Source organism: Acipenser ruthenus, chromosome 5, assembly GCF_902713425.1.
Source record: "Acipenser ruthenus chromosome 5, fAciRut3.2 maternal haplotype, whole genome shotgun sequence".
In the NCBI taxonomy this organism is placed as follows: Eukaryota; Metazoa; Chordata; class Actinopteri; order Acipenseriformes; family Acipenseridae; genus Acipenser; species Acipenser ruthenus.
The window spans coordinates 21,190,406-21,210,735 of NC_081193.1; the positions used below are offsets into that span (position 1 = coordinate 21,190,406).

At 39.0% G+C, this 20,330-nt stretch overlaps 1 protein-coding gene across 1 annotated transcript; it reads left to right on the top strand.

The window, feature by feature from the left end:
• Window positions 1–5,663: 5,663 nt before the first annotated feature.
• On the top strand, window positions 5,664–19,365 carry opn3 (opsin 3). The gene is made up of 4 exons (XM_034003124.3): window positions 5,664–6,084; window positions 17,116–17,435; window positions 17,708–17,959; window positions 18,397–19,365. Exons 1-4 carry the CDS (start codon window positions 5,772–5,774, stop codon window positions 18,658–18,660), a joined length of 1,149 nt encoding a protein of 382 aa, XP_033859015.2. The 5' UTR covers window positions 5,664–5,771; the 3' UTR covers window positions 18,661–19,365.
• The last annotated feature ends 965 nt before the right edge of the window (window positions 19,366–20,330 follow it).

Sequence of the window (20,330 nt, forward strand, 5' to 3'; positions counted from 1 at the left end):
TTGATAGCTGATGTTCATGAATAGGTCCCTTAAAAAGAATATAATTTAAGACATTTCAAGAACACAAATAAAACAGTGAAAATAGCAAGGTACATCATACACTACCATTTACAATTCGACCTATAGAAGTGCTTTGATATATTCTGATTACAGGAACTCTTTAGTGACCGGTGCGGTGCAAATGTTCTGTTTTGACTGAGCTAGGATCTTCCAGTCAGGGTGGGCAACATGAATGCAGACCAAATCTAGGAAAGAGTGCAAGGGCAAAATCATGAAACAACTTTGTTGCATCTAGGAGAGGGTAAATCATTCTAGTTTTAAAGTGTCAAAATAAATGTATTCCTTTCGGAAAAACTGCATTTGCTCTTGCACTTGTTGCTAAATAAGGGCAGAATGTAAAAAGAGCAAAATAAAACAAAAAAATTAACTTTGAAACGCCTTAGCAGGAAGACACTTTTGATGAAGGCATATAGATAACAATAACAAGGTTCCTTGACAACAAAAACACTCTCAGTCAACAGAACCATCTGCACAAGTTAAAGAACAAGTAAAGTATCTAATATATTACCTGTGACAGACATACAGTAAATATTGCCTTAGACTTTCCAGAAATGTATGTCCTATCTGTATGCAGCAAACCAACAAAACAATAAAAGACCAGCGAGTGTCAGTCATTAAAGCAAAGTTATAACCAGCAGGTATATAACACATATAGCACCAGTTTTGTGGCTACTTCAGAAGTAATCGGTCACTTTAAATTCTCTTAAGAAAAAATCAGAAAGCAGAAAAGGAGGCCTTAGCATTTACCACAGAGGGTATGCTGTGATATTAGCAGCTTTTCATGTGTCATTTCTGTCTTTTGTAAACTCTACTACTGAGCATTTACAGAAACTTTGAATCCCTGTTTGTGAGCCACATTGAAAATTGTATCCCCTTTCTTTCATAAAATGCAGTCAACAGAGTGAAAGAGTGCTTCCCAGTAAAACACTGGCAAATTACAATTATATTATCTGTTTTCTTTAATGTCCTGTAAAAAATATGTATCTTTGCTTTTATCCCAAAGGACACACTGTATGGTCCTGGAATGGTCAGAGACAGTGGATTGCACAATTTCATAAAAACACTTTAAGACATGTAACTATGTCTGGAGTACAAGCATAGTGTTCCCTAGACCAAAATAACCAAACCAGTCAACTCTGCATGTAAAATATATGAGTAGGTCTCAGCAGAAACAAGCCTTCTGTATGCTGTATACATCACTTTTACAAAAACTGAGGACTGGGCAACTGGTTCAGGCAATATGCAGACTGGTCATTAATTTTTCAGAGTGTGTCCAAAAAGCAACAGCAGTTGAAATATGTCCTATTAATAATGTAGGCTTTTAAATATAAATAGGAATTAAATAAGGACTGAACTAACAGATATAGACATTTTAATTACCGATACACATCCAATAAATATTTTTTTTAAAAATCTGATGAGCTTTTTGTACTGTAGGTCATATTGTCTTCATTAACAATACAGACACTTTGTAATCTAAGCAAATACATTAAAACTATAAATACAGAGACACTCTGACAAGTCTCATGACCTTGATTAAGGTAATTTATTCAGGAACCAGAGAAAGTCAGTACTAAGCAGGGATTCAGAACGAAAAGACAGAACTTGCTTTGTGTAGGAATATATATATATATATATATATATATATATATATATATATATATATATATATATATATATATATATATATATAATCAGGTTCTTGTTGCACCATGTCTTCGAAACAGTGCCTGGATGTTTAGTTGCACCAGGTCTTTAAGCTGTCAGTACCAGGAGGAACTTAGTTGCCTTAGAAAGTCCTTACTGCTTTTACTAACTACAGAATGGATAACACTACAGAATGCATCTGTCAACTTTAAATTAAAGAACTTCAGGGGGAGGGGAGGGGGGTAGCCTACAGATACTGTATCGTTATATATGGTATCCAGTTTAAATTTCTCTAATCACCAGCCACAGGTCTTTTCAATTTAGTCTTTGCATTTTCTCTGTAAGCACAAGTTTGAACTGTTCCAAACTTGAAAGTTCTTCTGCTCGAGAAAGGTCTGTCCAACTTGAAACCAGTTGTGTTGCTCCTCGAGAGTCACATTCGACATTTCAGTTTGATTTGAACCATTGGGGGGAAAAAGCAGTCTTGAATGCATACTAAGACACAAAACTTCAGTTCACTTATTTAATTAATTGTCTGATCAAAATCTGCATCACCCTGGTGCAACAGACATTTCAATCATGTGCATAATTATTGTTAACATTGTGGAAAAAAAACAAACAATATATGGACAAGTAGGTATGGGCATGAAAATATTTGACTAATTACAAAATACTTATTTTAAAATAAAAACAAATTGTAGTTGGCGTCCCGCGTGACTCACTGGTAAAGCGCAGTCGCGTTGTGTGCAGGGTGAGCTACAATCAAGGGAGCGCAGGTTTACGTCCTGGCTGTGCAAAGTCACTGGTCTTTGCTGGGGCTTGCACAGTATGAGGTGCCATTTCAGACAAAATGCATCAAACTTTCTAAGGTAATTTCACATTGTTCCAAGGTCTCTTGAAGAAAATTACATTTTGACAGTATGTTGACAAATTATGACAATGTGTAATTAGTATGAAAAATGCAATTTTCTGAGCACAGTCCCGTATTGTGACGTATGCGCAGAAATACATAATATTAACAATACACGTAACAATATATCTACTGGGATGAAGCAAGTCATTGAATCAGGCATCCCCATCTGTATGTTGAGTGGTTGTTGTATTCTTGAAAATCTGTTAAAAAATGATGTTTATTTCATAAATTAATAAAGAACATAACCAAAGACTGTGGCAGGCAAAAAGGCCACCTATCCCTTTAAAAAGGCCACCTATCCCTTTAAAAAGGCCACCTATCCCTTGTACGTATGTAGATGCAAAAATTATTGTTAAGTAATTACTGGTCAATTACCTGCATGCAAAAAGTGGGGTAAGGTTTGTACTAGTGGTACTGTCACTAATATCGCTTTCTTTTAATTGGTTCATTAAGCGAGGCTGACACGTTATTATGAAAAGTAAACTACAACTATACAATTTAATGATTTACCGTTGTCTACAACGCAGCATTAGTGACACTTTTATTTCTGTATTTATGTATTGATTTATTTATCCATCCATCCACAGGATTCACTAAGGCACTATGTGTTGGATATTAGCGGTATCAGTGACAGTGGGCTCCAAAACTATCGCTGACAAAATGTCTTAATAAGGGACTTTTAAGGCACGTTTAACGAATGTTAGCGATACACAAAACATTAGGTTACCTACCGTTACCCTGGTTTCCTGAAAGAAAAGATGACCACCAACATGATTATGGGATATCCCTGCCCATTGGGTAGGTATTACTGAGCTCTTTATACCAGAGCTGCCGATAGGCCCCTTCCTGGGATGACACACTCGGTCCCGCCCACCGAGGGATTAAAACCGTCATCCTGAGGAAGCCATTTCTCTTTTTCCATCGAACCCATGAGGGTGACTGATGCGACCTCATGGTTGGTAGTCATCTTCTCTTTCAAGGGTTAGCAGTGTGAGCTTACATCCTCAACGACCCTTGTGCTTAATGAAGGCAGGGGAGGATCTACTACATTGAGGCGGTAGAACCTGGAGAAAGTATGCGGCGTAGCCTAGCTAGCCGCAGTACAACTATCAGACATTGAGGCCCCTCTGAAGGGGGCCCAAGATGTAGCCAACCCTCTAGTGGGGTGTGCGGCTACCCTCCCAGGTGGGGTCAAGCCGGCACCATCATACGCAGTCGAGACTGTGTCCGCAATCCAATGTGACAGACGCTGCTTTGAGAGGGGCTGTCCTAGGATCTGTATCCCATGACAGACAAAGAGCTGGTCAGAATGACGCAGAGCTCTTGTCCTATCCACGTAATATCTTAATGCCCGCACTGGACAGAGGAAATTCAATCTCTCATCCTCCTCTAAAGAAAACGGGGTGGATGGAAGGACTCCAGTTCCACAGACTGATTAATGTGAAAAGCTGTGATCAAATTGAGGAGGAAAGCAGGGTTTGTCCAGATCAATTGTCCAGATCAATTACAATAAGAAAGCATGAAACCCTAAAATAACATAACAAAAATAAATGAATCAATAAATAAAATATTTGATTTATTAAAATATATTGTATTTTTTTCTTCTCTACAATGTTTTTCCATTGTAAGTACGTCTGTATAGTACTATTTTTGTATGTATAGTACTATTTTCCTCAGAGGAAAGCATTTTTTCTTTTATATATAGTCATTCTATATTTCATCAATAGAAAGATTACACGTAACCCCTAGAATCTAATTTTAAAATAAACTGAGCTAAAATATGTTAGTAGAGACAGATTTTTAAAGTTGTGAGCATTGACCTATCCCTTTTATCTATGATACTGAGAGATAGGCAGATAATACCACAATGGCAAGCCGGTTGTTTTAATTGGGAATCCATAAATAGTAGCATTATTATTATATCGGAAATGTCGTTATAATATGTAGACTTGTTTAGTTCTTCTTTTTTATTGTACAGGTGAGGAAAAAACACATGGCTGTGCATAGAGGGTGAACTAGTTAACACTTAGAAGTGTTATTCCTTTAACTGCTTATTGTGGCAACTGCCATTCGTCTTGATGAAGAGTTCAGTCGTCTAGACTGTGACCATTAAAAACAAGATCTGGGACACACAAGGCACTTGTTAAGAAATAGTACATTGACTTTGTAATCTCCTTTATACTGGGAGACATTGTATGGGGATGATACCGCTCAAGGAGGTGTAATGAATACGGGTCTTTAACCTAGCAATGCATTCATTTTTATTGTTATAACTGAATAACCTGGGTCGATAAATGTATTATGCAAGAGATATGGAAACTGAAACAGACTGTAATTCTGAAAAAAAAAAAAAAAAAAAAAACATGGACAAACCTGGCAGAAGACTCAAATGTGGGGAACTGATGTTATAATATGGTATTATATAACCATTAATATATTCTGTCGAAACGAATCAATCTTGCAGCACATCCCTGTTACCTTTTACTGGCAAGTATTAGACTTTACAGTATGTGTAGCACTCGTATGTGTAAATTCTTGCAGAATCTATTTTTTCTGTTTGTACCATTTTGATTTCTGACAATATATACAGCAAGATTAAACTTTCCAAAAATCTTACCGACTGGATATATTTAGCTGTGATTCTGTGTTAAGAGTACTGTTTGATGTGCATCTTTCCACTATCACGGTGAATTTTTCTTTGCTGTATCTTACTCCCTAGGATCCATATACTGTAGTGAATTTAGAACAGCAGCGCCTGCGGGTTGTTCCTTCGAATGGTCGCCAACTAAGAGTTTGGGAATTTGGATACATATTTAGTGATCATGTATGTTTTTCTACTTATTAATTAAATTAATAAAATAAAAAGGGGACTACTATTTTTTCATTTTTTTTTTTACTCACCCCGTCTAGACAACCGACTGTCATCAGTATCAAAAGTGACGCGTAAAGTATTTAACAAAGATGACAGTAGTAAACAAGCCCCCTCATCCTAATTTCACCGAACAGCGAGTGGACTACAGTAGTTTCAATCGGATTAGAAAGAGCAGGAACCGAGGCACTGCACGGGTGCAACAGCTTCACTCACCGTAGAGAGAAGAGCTGCAGTTGATGAAACAACTCACAAAATGCTAGACCGGGAATTAATCCAGCTATGAATTCGACAAATGGCACTGAGAGTGACACAGAGGAGTACTTATTTAGCGCTGGTACATATAAAGTTCTCGCCTGTACCATTGGAACTATAGGTATCCTCGGTTTTTGCAACAATGTTCTTATATTGGTGCTGTACTGTAAATTTAAGAGCCTACGAACTCCAACGAATCTGTTTTTGTTGAATAAAAGCGTCAGTGACTTGCTAGTTTCTGTATTTGGAGTAAGTTTTACCTTTGTGTCCTGCGTGAAGAGAAGATGGGTTTGGGACTCGGCAACATGCGTTTGGGATGGGTTCAGCAACAGTTTATTTGGTAAGCAATTATAATCTGCTATAACAGCACACACGCGGTTTCCTAGATTTGTTTAATGTTTTAATTGATATGTAAAATACTTCAGTTACATTATAATTGTAATTCTATTTTAATAATTTAGTAGAGCATAAAATTAGACATTGATAGTTAACGTCAAAATATATTTGTAACGTTTTTGCAAACGGTGTGTCGTTCCATATATAGTATTGCAGGTAACTGCAGACGCAATACATTTTAAAATGAAAACTGTACTGCTTAAAATGACCGTAGCATACAATGTGTAATGGTAGTAACCGTCCGTTCCATTATTTAACCAAGTTCAATCATTTTACATCATATTGGAGCTACACTATATTAGACGCGTACACTGATGACCTACAAACCAGTTCTGAATGTAATTTGATTTTCACAGTACTGTATTATATGAAATAGATTGCAAATCTGGTACATTACTTTTTGTTTTACAGTTAATGTAAATTCTACGTGAACCACATTCCCCGAATATTGTATTTTAATTATACTGTACCTGTATTTTGGATTGATAAATTGTAATCAAGTAGGCATCCTTTTAGATTGGAGCAACTAATAAAAGTAACAATTTTCAGTAACACTAAACATATTAAGAAGTGTACTACTAGTACTATACAGTACTATACCAACTATTCTTTTTATTTATTTATTTATTATTAATATTTTTGTTTTACACACATTAAAAATGTGATTTCATACATTTTAACATGATCAATAAAAGATATGTGGTGTTTTTCTGTTATAATACAGTTTTTTTTATTATTAAAAGATTATTTAAAGTTTACTGAAGTGCACATGAATTTCTTTAATTCTCTTTTTTTAAAATTCAAATTGGTGTTTAATTATTGAATCACAATTATTTTGTGATGGTTGATAAGTGAACTAGCTAAAACAATTTAATTCAGAAACATTTACTATACTCCTTACTAGAAATAACTGAAAAAACTGAAAAAAAAAACCTGAAATTTAAATGAATGACTTTTGATCAAGTTACACCAGACAGATAGACACTCAAGCAGACAAGCATACAGACAGGCAGACAGATGAACAGACAGAAAGATCAAGTCAGGATCTTAGAGCACAGCCTCAATAGATTGGAGCAGGGTGACAAGGCTATTGATGCTTTGCCTTTACCCATTTTACATAAGCTTCTGAGGATGTATTTGGTTTCATTCTGCATGGCCAATGAAACCAAATACATAACTGTCATGTATGTCTGTTTAAAATGCTTATATGCTCTGGCCTACTGTTTCCTACTTAGTAAAGTACATGTGGAAGAAACATACAGCTTTTGTCAAATGATCAATAGGCAACACTGTGAAACTGCAAATGGCATTGCAGTTAGTGCTTCTGCACCAAGGGGCAATAATAGCACAACCCTTATAGAAGTGTGCCATGGTATATTTGCACAGTAATTCTATGATTGCTTTTACTATAGTTTAACTTGGCTTGCCATGTTTTTTTTTTTAATATGCTTTACATTTTAATCTCTGGCCTTTACTGTGCTTTACCATTTCGGTACTGTGTTGATATCATAAACCAATCCAAATAACAAATGGCTGTTTAGTTTAGAATCATTTACTGTTTGGCACAGATACTGCATGTTTGCAAACATTTACCGCAAAATAAAACCAACCTAAAGTGAAATGCCCTAGGTCATTTTCATTGCACATGAGAGGGTTTTTTGTGTAAAAGTATATTGTAAGTAGTGTGTGTTTACTGTAATTGTTGTAATTAATTAATGAAGTACCTGACGCTCCTGGGAGAGCCTTCCTGCTGTGTGTAATTGCAAGCTGTGGAATCTAATCAGCAGGTAAGTGTGTTCCAGCGGAACGTCAGGTACAAAAAAGGTCCCGTTTATTCACCTCAGGGCTGCTGCAAAGCCAAGGACATCGTCGATGCTACCCGGACAAAGAGACCTAAAGACCTTGCTGTAATCCTCTGATCGCCGTGAGAGTGACCCAGGATCACAGCTAAAGAAACCAAAACCGCACGATGGCCGGGCGAGTAGCCACTTGGAGTTTGTTTTGTATTGAACAGAGAAAATTAGTTCAGGGATTGTAGATCCCACCAATGTATAGAGAGTGAGGTGAATAAGCGCACCTTTTATTTTATAATTTTTGTACAGTTTTTATTTTGTCTTTTGTACGCTGGGGTGTATGTCCCATGTGAGCTACCATTGCTGGTAGCGTCATGTGGGGTTCCTGTCTGTTCTGTCTGTGTTTATGTAAATAAAACCTGCATTCCTGCGGTGCATGTCAACTTCAACCTCCACCTCGATTTCCTGCCTGTCATTCAGCAGTGAATGCACGCACCCACATGGCAGCAGCCTGTCACAATCACCAATAGAGTAACAAATATATTATTTATTAACTAGTACCAAAGGAGTTAAAACACACTGTGGGAACAGACAGTAGCAATATTTCTATACTGTAAAATAAAAACAGGCAGGCTATCTTTCTATCTGAAATTGCCCAACCTGTTTCAAATTCTTTGAAGATGCTATTTCTTTTATTCTTGTCCCAGGTCTTTCATTACCAGAAAAGAAAGGAAAAATACAGAAAGCCATTTCATTGTCCTCAAACTATTATCTGAAAAACTGTATGCAGAAGTATGCAATGCAATATTGCATTTTTGTATTATTTCAGTCTACACAAAGTGGTCAGTTTAAGCTGATAGTCTTATGAAGAAAACAAAGAGAAACTCCTGTAGATAGCTCTACAGTTATGTGCCTCCATAGCAACAGCCTTAAGATATTGATTCCACTGAGGCATTCTTGTGGCTGCCAGACATAAAGTTTTCTAGTTGACAGCATGTTTACGTTTCAGTCCTGTATGAAGGTCAATAGATCAAGATTATTTGTTCCTGGATTTCTGTATTGTGGTTGGTTGTATCTTTACTGCCATGCATTGAAATGTTAAGTGTATACACCTACAATGGGAAGGTAAAAAGTTGCACCTTGCTAAAACTCCTGCTGGCATCCAGTTGATCTCATGCTATATATACGCTGTCTGGGCATGGACACTTTGACTCAGACATTTGGCCCCCTGTCCATTTAACCCCGTTGAAACTGGCCCCTGAGCAATATGCACCCATTACCTGTTAGTTGCCGTTTACTGTGAATGTACTTGTTAGGGCTCTATTTACAAAGCTTAAACTCAGGAGTTATTTAAAAACTGTATATATAGAGGCCAGGTGCTTTCAGACTCTGCCCTGTATGGATCAATTTAATCGACCCTGCATACTTTTATTATACATGGCCTTAAGTATGTGTGCATACTGTCGCAAAAAAAATAAATAAAATAATACAAGATGTATAATGGACTGTAAAAAAGGGTACATGGGATCAGAAAGGCTATGCTCAGGAAATCCCTGCAAGGAGAAAGCAAATTCTCCACAGGTATTCTCTTAAAGAAGTCAGCCAACAGGTCAATTTCATTTTTCGTTACCTTACCTTTTTACCTGAGTTTCTATTAATTGACCCTCTGTAGCGCCATTTTAATCAGACAAAGCACAGAGATTTCAAGCTGGTCTGGAAGGCTGCATTTCCAGAGATTCTGGCAAAGTGGTTTGCAGTGTGCAGGTGTAGTGGTGATGCAGTGCTCAGTAAAAACAGCTATTTTATTTGGCTGGGTTGCGTGCTCACAACTCTTAAATAATAATAACTGGCTCTACACACCAATGTGTACCACGGGGTTCAGTCCCGAAATAATAATATACTAAACAAAACACACATTAACACAACACGGTCACAAGTCCAGAGTGAGTGCTCTTAGTGAAAGTGGTGATTTACAAGTTTATACGTGCACAATGATGAAATTTAGTCTGGGTTTAATTGCTGGCTGTTTAGCTATAGCTGCCGGAGTTTAGACTTCTATAATGACAAATATTACAGTAAATAGACAGGCAAAGCAACACACAAAAACTAACGGTTTCTTTTTCATTAGTACATCCTTTACAGGTCTCTCTGTAACCATGACAAAGGAACAGATTGCTTCGGTAGCGAGTGCAATTACGTATCCTCCAATCCATGACTGACACATGTCATTATAGAATTATAAGGCGATGACTTCTGGTATTGTGATTCCGCCCCCTTTCCAAATGGCCGACTTCCGACTGACCCTGGAATGAACTGGCAAACCATCCAGTCCGGGGCACACTGTTCCTGTTATACCGCACCCTCACAGGTTAGGAGGAAGATTGTTGACTAGGATTGATTTGCTCTCTGTCACAAAGTGTTATAGAGAATTAACATTCCTTACACAGCACATGAGTATTCACTGCCAATCAGGTGGAAGCTTTCAGTCAATGAAGAAGGTCAATCATTTCAACCGCGTTGGCTTACTGCTCTTGGCGTGTGATGAATTGCATTTGCTCTCACTTGCTTGTTCTTTTATCAATTAATGAATCTTGGTCATCCTGTAAAATGCGTAAAATGACATAACAGCATCTTGACCATCAGCAAAGGGACTGGTTAAAGGGGTCTGGGAATATGACAGAGCTTTTGATCATATTGAGCAGGCTGCAAGGAAGAAGTTTAGAAATGATTACTATTTTTACACACATAATTACACCCTATACCATATTTTTGACTGCGTTAGGGACACAGCCATGACTAACACAATTCTTCAGTACTTGGTTGTACAATGTTATTTGCAATAGAATAAAATGTTAGGTTATTATCATAACCCTGGTTCCTTGAAATTGAAATTTAACCATTACTGTATGGGTATCCTAAAGACCTGGAAACCTGAATAAGATATACCAAAGCTGCTTGCAGAGCCTGTGATGCAGTCATGGCCCGCCCCTGAGGGCACAAAGGCACTCCACTCACAGATCTCAGCGTCATTTTTTTCAAGCCTGCTGCAGTCATGGATGGAGTGACCTTGAAGGTTAATGGTTACATTTCTATTTCAGGGAACCAGGGTTATGATAATAACCTAATGTTCCCTTTCAATTGAGAAATGTAACAATTACCATATGGGTTAGTGTACCAAAGCCATCGCAAGGGCAATATTGCAGAACCACTGAAATGCAACAAGGTTAAGCTGAGTGGTTGCCTTGTGTGTTACCATATGGAACCCCAGTAACAAGTAGCTAGGGTGAAAAAATTCAGGGAGAAACTCACCTCTATTTTTGTAAGGGTCGACTGAGATGCCACTCGTAACACTTTAGATCCAAAACCAGGGTTTTGAGGATCCACAACATTAAGTCTGTAGAACCTAGTAAAGGTATGGGGAGTTTCCCACACCACTGCACAGCAAATGACAGATGCACCCTGAAATAAAGCCCAACCAGCTCATAGGCAGTCCTGACTGTGTCTGCTATCCACTCGGACAGTTGCTGCTTAGACAGGGCTTGAGCATGGGACTTCGCCCCATAGTAGACAAAAAATTGTTCGGACTGCCTCCAATTTTTCGTCCTGTCAACGTAGTATGTCAGGGCCCACACTGGGCAGAGCGTATGGAGCTGCCACTTTCTGTCAGACTGGAAAGGAGGTGGATGGAAAGCCTCCAATTCCACTGGTTGACATGGAATGCCCAGATCGTCTTCGGCAAAAAGGCAGGATTGGTACAGAGTGTAATCTTTGCCCTGGCCTCTGTAAAAATTAAGCAGGCTTTTGCAAAAGAAAATGCCTGTATCTCACTCACCCGCTTTGTGGAGGTGATAGCGAGCAAGAAAGACGCTTTAAATGATACAAAATTCAGTTCAGCTGAATGCAGGAGCTCAAAATGGAGGCTTCATCTTCTGTAGGCCAGGGCACTTGCAAAATTGCAGTGGCCCTCTGAATCAGTAGCAGAATCTCTGCTGACAAGGGGAGCTTAACTGCAGGGGATACGCTGTCAGACTCCATGTCCTCAGATGGGAAAGCCAATTCCTGTTCGCCCACCTCCTCAGAGCCGGCGATGGACAGTGGCCAATCTGCGCTCGTAGCCCCCTTGGGCCTCAAGGGGACAGGCGGGGCAGGCAGGGCTGCGAGAACAGTTCCTTGTTGGGAAACATCTGCCCAGAGCTTTTCCAGTTGCTTGTAACAGCGACTTCTTCCTCAGGGGAGGAGAAGGAGAAGCAGAGGAGGATGAGGAAGACCATGAGGACAGCCTTTTGCCTTGTGACTGGAGCTCCGGATGGTAACAAACTGGAACCGGATCAGTACCTGGATTAGCTATTGGGTTGGTTTGGTACCGGTTTGATGGATTTAACACCGGGTCGGTATTGGTTCAAGACCAGTGCGGTACTGGTTCAGAACCTGGTTGGCAGCAGGCCGGTTCGGTACTGGTTTGTCGGCTTTTGCGCTATGTAGGACCGGGTCGGTGCCGGTCCGATGACTGTAGCACCAGGTCAGTACGGATACTGTACTGGGTCGGAACCCGGGACGGTACCGGTTTGGTGACTTTATCACTGGGTCGTTGCTGGTACAGTCCAGGACGGCACCGGGACCAGTGTTCTAACCTTGGGTCGGGAGCGGAGTCAGTCGATGACCTTGGTACTGGTACGTTATGGGTCCACTGGTTTGCAGTCACCGCTGGTGGCAGCGTACAGGGATGCCCACGTGTACAAGCCACTGGCAAAACCACTCAGTCAGTACCACACAAGAGACTGAGGGAAGCCTGCTTGTTAGAGGTACTAACAGCCTTTGTAATGGTGATGCAAAAGCAGTCACCAAAACAGCAGCAAGATACTGTGGGAGAGACTACAGCAATTTCAACCGACGCGCTATCTGGGTCTAGCGCAGTGCTGCTGAGTCCAGCAGCTGCTCCTGCTGCACATGTGCTATAGCACCACGTTGCAGACAGCCTGCGCATAGTCTCTGTAAAAAAAAACAAAACAGAAAACACACAAAGGAAAAAACTTTCTCATCAAAATACAGTAATTTAACAATTACATAAATTTCACGGGCAGGAGCTAGGGCTGCGTTAAGAATATGGGTTAGTATTTAGAGGCTTAAATGGCATGCGGGCCAAGGCAAAGGACGGGGTCCGGACTTTATACTGCAAGAACCTCGTACTGCAGAGGTCGGCCACATGGGCTCCCGGGACCCCTTGAAAACATAGAAATCCTCTGACTCTGCAGAGAATCCTTGGAGATTCTGCCTTGTGGACCAGGCCATGCCTCCAGAGGACGGAAAGGTTCATAGCCTGGAAAGAAGGAAGGAAAGAGAATCCCTGTCTTCAGGAGCCGAGGCCAGGCACTGGAGTGCGCCTGCAGGGCTATCTGAAAGATAGAGTTTGTTAGTGTTTCATTTTTAGAATTTAAGGATTGTAGATGACTATAGCTCTTACTGGTACAGAGAGAGAGAAATAATAGAGTCTCTGGGTGAGATAAGAAAATAGCGCATGAGCTGCGAAAGAACAATGTGGCCGGCGGACCCTTTTGACTCACTGCGACGAGGACCCCCCTTTGACTCGCTGCGGCTGAGGCTGGGGAAGTGAGACTCACTAACCCCCCGTAGAGGAGACCGGCGCAGAGGCAACGTGGCAATTGAAATATAGAGGAGGAGGAGGAAAAAAGCAAATGCAAGAGAAGAAACATAGATTGTGACGTGGCTTAAATAGGCAGATAGCTTTGATAGGCAGGAGAAAAATAGGAGGAGAGCAGCTCTAGCTCCTGCCCCTGAACCCCACTTTAAAGTTAGAGTTAATATAAAACGTCTTGTAATTTTAGCCAATGAGTAATAAATAACTCCAACCGGAGCTATTGCAGCCTGGGGGTAGAGCACAAAGTCATCCAACTTATGTAGCTGGATCCCTGGGAAGGAGTGAGCGTAGCCGCTGGCTCCACATGGGGCACAAGGCCGCAGTGGGACGTAACAAGCAACAGGCTGTAGTGCACAATTAGTAAAAACTATTATTTTAATATAACGATTATTTTAATATCACATATAATTTGTGTAAAAACAATAAATGTTAAATATATAGCAGATAGAAGTAAAAACTACTTATCTGAATAAGGCTCTCCATCAGGTCAGTCTTGAAAAGAAAAATGGCCCTGAGATCTGTGAGCACAGTGCCTTTGTGCCCTTGGGAGCAAGGCATAACTCCGTCACAGGCTCTGCGAGCAGCTTTGGTATATCTTATTCAGGTTTCCGGGTCTTTAGGAAATAAATACCTGTACAGCAATGGTTACATTTCATACATGAAAAGAGAACATAGCACATTCACAATACTGTATATTTTATAAGTGTTTTGTATTGATTATTATTTTCCTTCTTATGAATTTAGAATTACATTCCCAGTTTTGTAATTGTCAATCTATATACACGTATGCAATACAAATGCAACCAAATGAATAGTGTGCAGTGCAGCATTTTTCAATTAATTCCATTAACTCAGCATGTGCTTATCTGATCAAAATGTAGAAAACTGGAACACATTAACCTCCACAGTATTTGACTGACTACCATTTGTATTAATTGGGAATCTAGCACTGGCATGTAAGGGAACCACAAGCTTCACACTCTAGCTCTAAGCATTTTATTATTAAACACCCTCTCAAAAAGTAATGGCCCAAAAAATGTAATGGCCTAATATATTATATTCACATTAAAATGTCTCATATCCCCTTTTCAGACAGAAAGAAACATATATAAAAGTAGCTGGCTAACTTACATTTCAAGGCATGTTTTAATTGTATTTATTAAGAAAAAACATATGTGACATACACTGTAATTACTTAATTAATAACATTCATGCAAGTATTCCTGTTGTTAACAAGTAGCCATTAAGGGATGATGTTAAGTAACCAAATTTGAAGCAATGTTCTTCTAACTTGTTTATACAAAACTGATTGCTGTGCCATGTAACTTCACTGTGCATTATGAATGAAAAAACAGAAGTCATGGCAACCATTGGGATTAACACTACAGCACCCCCTTGTGCTCTAACCATCATGCCTCCTATTTTTTTCTAATGCTGAAAACTGGTTTATGCTTAAAGACCAGTCTAGATTGTAATCAGAATAATGTATTTATAGCTAAAGCCTTAAAAACATAATTGTATTTTATGTTGCACATTGAAACTAATGATATTTAAAGCTTGTTATGAATAAATGCATAAGTTCCTGTCTAACTAATCTTGTTCTAAGAAAACAAAATATGTACGTGCAAAGCATGTATCCAGTTGTTTTTAGCACTTTTGGGATGGTGCTAGAGAAATGCAACTTTAAAATAACTTCTTACGCCTACACTTTTGTATTATAATCGTCATTGCCTCATTGTCAAGCATACTCAGTTTGAGTGTCTCTTTTTGAATGCATAGACAATTGGAAAAAAAGTACAGATAGTCTATGCTGTGGATAGCACTTGTAAAGTGGCAGTGAGTCAGCTTCAGAGATTTACTTTTAAAGCACATGATTGCAGTTCTATTATGATGACCTATTGGTTGGTTTCTAAAAGAATTATGATGACAAGGAAAGTCAAGATGCCAGTGTGTGGCACAGTTTCCACCCCCATGCTCAGATTTTCTTAAAGAAAAAGTCCAATGTGTTAGTGAGTGTTCCCAAATTGAGGTGGGGTAACAGATGGTGGGAATGCACTTGAATTATAAAACTTTTCAAAATTGCATAAAGGATATTTAATGCCAATGCAGTAACACTACAATTATTTTACTAATGGTGTCCCAACAGTATGAACCAATATGCACAGTGTTTTATTGCTGCATGGGTTACTTATGGTCCACACACTGGTATCATAATGGTGGCCCAATGGTATTTTTCAGAACCTGTTATTTTGGGATTGTGACAGGGATGGCTGAGTGGTGACGTCAGACCAGAATGCAGGACCAACACAAAGACAAGGTGTAAAGGCGCTGGGCGCTGTTTATTATTGCACAAAAATAAATAAAAATTATTTAACAAAAATAAAAACACACTGCAGAGCAAAAATAAAACAGGTAAACAAAAATAATCACTAACACATAATACAAATATAGGTCAGGTTGGGCAAATCACTGTCACTGATTACTTTCACTTTTGTTTTGTTTTCACCTCGCTCTTGCTCGCTCTCGTTCCTCCTTCCTATAACCCACACCGATCGCAGAAAACTGCAGGCTTTTATACAGGTGACCATCTCCCGATTAGCAACAATTAATCAATGAATTAACTCAGGAGATGGTCACCTTCTTCACAAGGTTTTTAAAATAAACAATTAAAACAAAATACACAGCTTTTTGTCGTCATTTATTCATAATAAACAAAACACAAACACAAAATATCAGACAATAACAAACATGCGGCTTTGCACAATAAATAAATCCTAATGCTAAAACCAATACAAAATAATACAAACGATACACAGGGGCGGAGGGGGTACCCCGTTCTAAAATACATAATACAAAATAAAAACAAAACAATACATTTAATGGCAGGGCTTTTGCCCTGCCCCCTTTTCATATACAGGGCTCCAGGCCCTGTTAGAGGGATTGAACAGAAATTCAGAACCTTTATCAAACTGACATGTCCACTGAGTCTTCTGACACATTTTCAGGCCATTTATAATGTCAAATCAGAAAAGACTTGTTATTGTATTGACAAAGAAATAAGTGATTATATGCCCTGTAGAGATCATAATGTTACTGGACCGCCTCTTGTCACACATTGACACATATACAGTATGTCAGAGATTCCAAAAGTCTTACCTGCTATTATTGTGTTGACAGATGTTATGTCAATACCAGGGACATTTTCGTATCTCCTTGAAAGAAACCAATGTAGCTTTTCTCACAACACTGACTCAAGGCAAATGCTGCTATTGTATTTATAATAACTGTTGCCTTAGAATTAAGGCAGAGATATAAATTGGTTTATCTATTGGGATCTAGACAGAAGCCAACAGGTTTGAAAAACAACCTCTAGAAAACAATTGTATGACTTGGCATACCAATGCAGCTAATTTCAAAAGAAGTGCCGTAGAGTTCACATTGAAATACCAATATGAACATAAATAAGAGTTTTGCTGCCTGCTGCTTGATAAATAACTCATTTTTTTATTTGTATTATTCCCCATAGGAATCGTGTCCATCATGACACTAACAGTCCTGGCATACGAGCGCTATATCAGAGTGGTTCATGCCAAGGTGATTGATTTCACCTGGTCCTGGCGGGCCATCACTTACATCTGGCTCTACTCCCTGGCCTGGACAGGAGCCCCCCTTCTTGGCTGGAACAGATACACGCTGGAGAAACACCAGCTGGGCTGCTCTGTGGACTGGGCATCCAAGGACCCCAACGATGCTTCTTTTATACTCTTATTCTTTCTGGGCTGTCTCTTCGTGCCTGTTGGCATGATGGCTTACTGCTATGGACACATTTTCTACACTATAAGGATGGTAAGCAAAGATATTGCATTTTTTATAGAAATATTACAATAAACCATCCATAATTATAAAATGTTATATTAGCTTTATATTAGGTTAAGGTCAATTTACTATTTGTCTTTGATTCTTATGTGGCCTTTAGCAAGTACAGGGACCAGGAATTCCAAAGGCATCAGGGTCTGACACTATTGCAAGAATTAATAGTAAATTAAGTATCAACAGGGATGGATGTGTACCATGTGCATACATGGTGTTAAAACTTTGCTTTTCCCGTACCCTCATAGCTTCGATGTATACAAGACCTCCAAACTGTTCAAATCATCAAAGTCCTCCGGTATGAGAAGAAAGTGGCCAAGATGTTTTTCGTGATGATCTCCGCCTTCCTCATTTGCTGGATACCTTACGCAGTGGTGTCTCTATTAGTAACCTATGGTTACAAGGACATTGTCACACCCACTGTTTCTGTCGTCCCTTCATTTGTTGCCAGGTCAAGTACAGCTTACAACCCAATGATCTATTTCTTCATGAGTAGAAAGGTGAGTTTTTTTTGGGTGTCTGCTAAGGCTAAATGAAATGTCTTGAGCGGAGCAGTGAAAACACTTTTATGTTATGGTAATACACCCACATTACCTTGAGGATTTGAAGGTTACCAGATTTGAATATACACAAATAAAAAAAAATAAAAAAAGCTTGTATATTACAGCTGAGCAGAAAAAAATTACACAATTTTTACCAGGACTTCCCTCTCATACAGTAATATCTACATACATTGAAAAGTAATAATAGTAATTTGGTTTGGACATGGTTTCCGAGTTCAAAGTATTTTTGGATCAAGGTTTTTTTTTATTTATTTTTTTTATGCCAAAACATTTGATTTAAGATGTCGCATTAAAAAAGTTTTGTCTACTCTAATTAGTTTCTTAATTGTTTAAACTTAACCTTTAGATTGTATTTTTCTTTTTCTTTTTTTCAGTTTCGATTGTGCCTTTTGCAACTTCTGTGTGCTCGTTTGGTGAGATTACAAAGGTCAATCAAGAACAGACCGCTAGCCAATGCAGAGAGGCCAATCCGACCTATTGTCATGTCCCAAAAAGATGGGGACAGGCCAAAGAAGAAAGTGACTTTTAATACCTCCTCCATAGTGTTTATTATCACAAGTGATGACACCGAGCAGCTTGATGTGTCCTCCAGAAGCAGCACAGCCAGGGTAAATGTGATCCAAGTCCGGCCTTTATAATACCTTGCTTTCACCTGATGACAGCTATGAAACTAGTCCCGACCATGTTGTTTAGCAAACTGGTATCAATAGGGAATTTATCAGAGCGAGAGTTGGGGATTGCGTCCTTTAGAATCAAAATTGCTTGGTTGGATGAAGCTACTGAAATGCAACGGATGCTGTAGGCTTGTATCAAACCTCAGATGACCTGTTTTATAGTACCTACTTCAAGGACACTGTGGACTCACATGTTGCTGTTGGATTTGGCGGCAGTACTGTTTCTTGTCTTGATTTCATGAACTAATCAGCCATATGGAGAATAGCTTTGCTCTTTTCCATTATACCAAAATGATAAAGAACCCTAGCCTTCTGGCAACCTACAAATCAGCTTGCAGCTCTAGGTCCCATTTTTCACAAACTCTACACTGTACTGTAGACAAGACAAAGCACTTATCTTCCATACGGACATTTGTTATGCATGACAGTCCCTGCAATGACAAATCAGGACTCTACAGTATGGGCAGCATGCATTAAAGGGGATATCAGACATGATTATTCAGACAAGTTAAAAGTTATTCAAAATCTCTAAATGAATATACTTGCTCTAGTATCACTTCCCCTAAAGATGCAGTATGTGTGAACTAAAAGAATCAACACGTGGTACAGCCTTTTTCCATCAATATCAGAGCGTTGATATTAATTGCATATCCTATTTTGAAAACGTGGCTCTTGTATAGTGAAATTAAAGATATTTTAAGATAAGCGTGCCTCCTTTTTTTAAACAAACCTGAGCATGCACATACGATGGGTAGTCACAAATTCAACAGGTTATTACAACAAATGCTATCTGAAAGGTTTATAGGAGGCCAAGTGTCTATGATAAATAGTTGAAGATGATACGTAAATATTCATGCCAGGCACTGTGTAATCTCTGAGTTACTTATTCTTAAATGTGAAAATAAGGGACATTCAAATACAGATACAGTACTGTATATCAAGACATATAGCAGTGGTAGACGGTATTGACTGTACGTCCGCTACCAATATCAATATTACAGTATTGTAGATAATGTTGGCTGCAGTCACGGCACAGCACTCTGGTCTCGTCGGCACAAATGAGGTTATTTTTTAAGACAGGTTGTCTGTGTGTTCTGTTTGTTTGCCTGCCCTGCCAGTTGCGTCTGCTCTGCTGCCTGGTGGCTGGCTTGCTTGGTTGCCCGCTTGCCTGTCTGGGCTGGCACTGCTGCGCCTTGGTGCTAGCTTTTACAAAACTGTGTCGAGCTGTATTTGCTTGACTGCCCTTCTGCCACGCTTTTTTGAAATGGACTTGAAACTCAACCATCGTGGCACTAGATATGTGCTTTCTGCCCGATAACATTAACATATAGATAGTAAAGTGTAAACGCAAGCATACTGTTTGTTTTGACACCACGGGGGTTATTAACTCAAATTTAGCTTATATTCCTTGTTTAAATTCTGTCTCGGTTATACCTGCTTCCAAATCTTTGTATAACATATCTGTTGCTTGTTTGAATGTACGCTCCCTTTTAAAGGCTCTCTGTACATGACATAATCACTGATAAACATATTGATATTCTTGGGCTTACGGAGACCTGGCTCACTGAAAATGATTTATCCACATTGGTAGAAGCATCTCCTCCAGATTACATATTTTTTTCATAAACATCAAT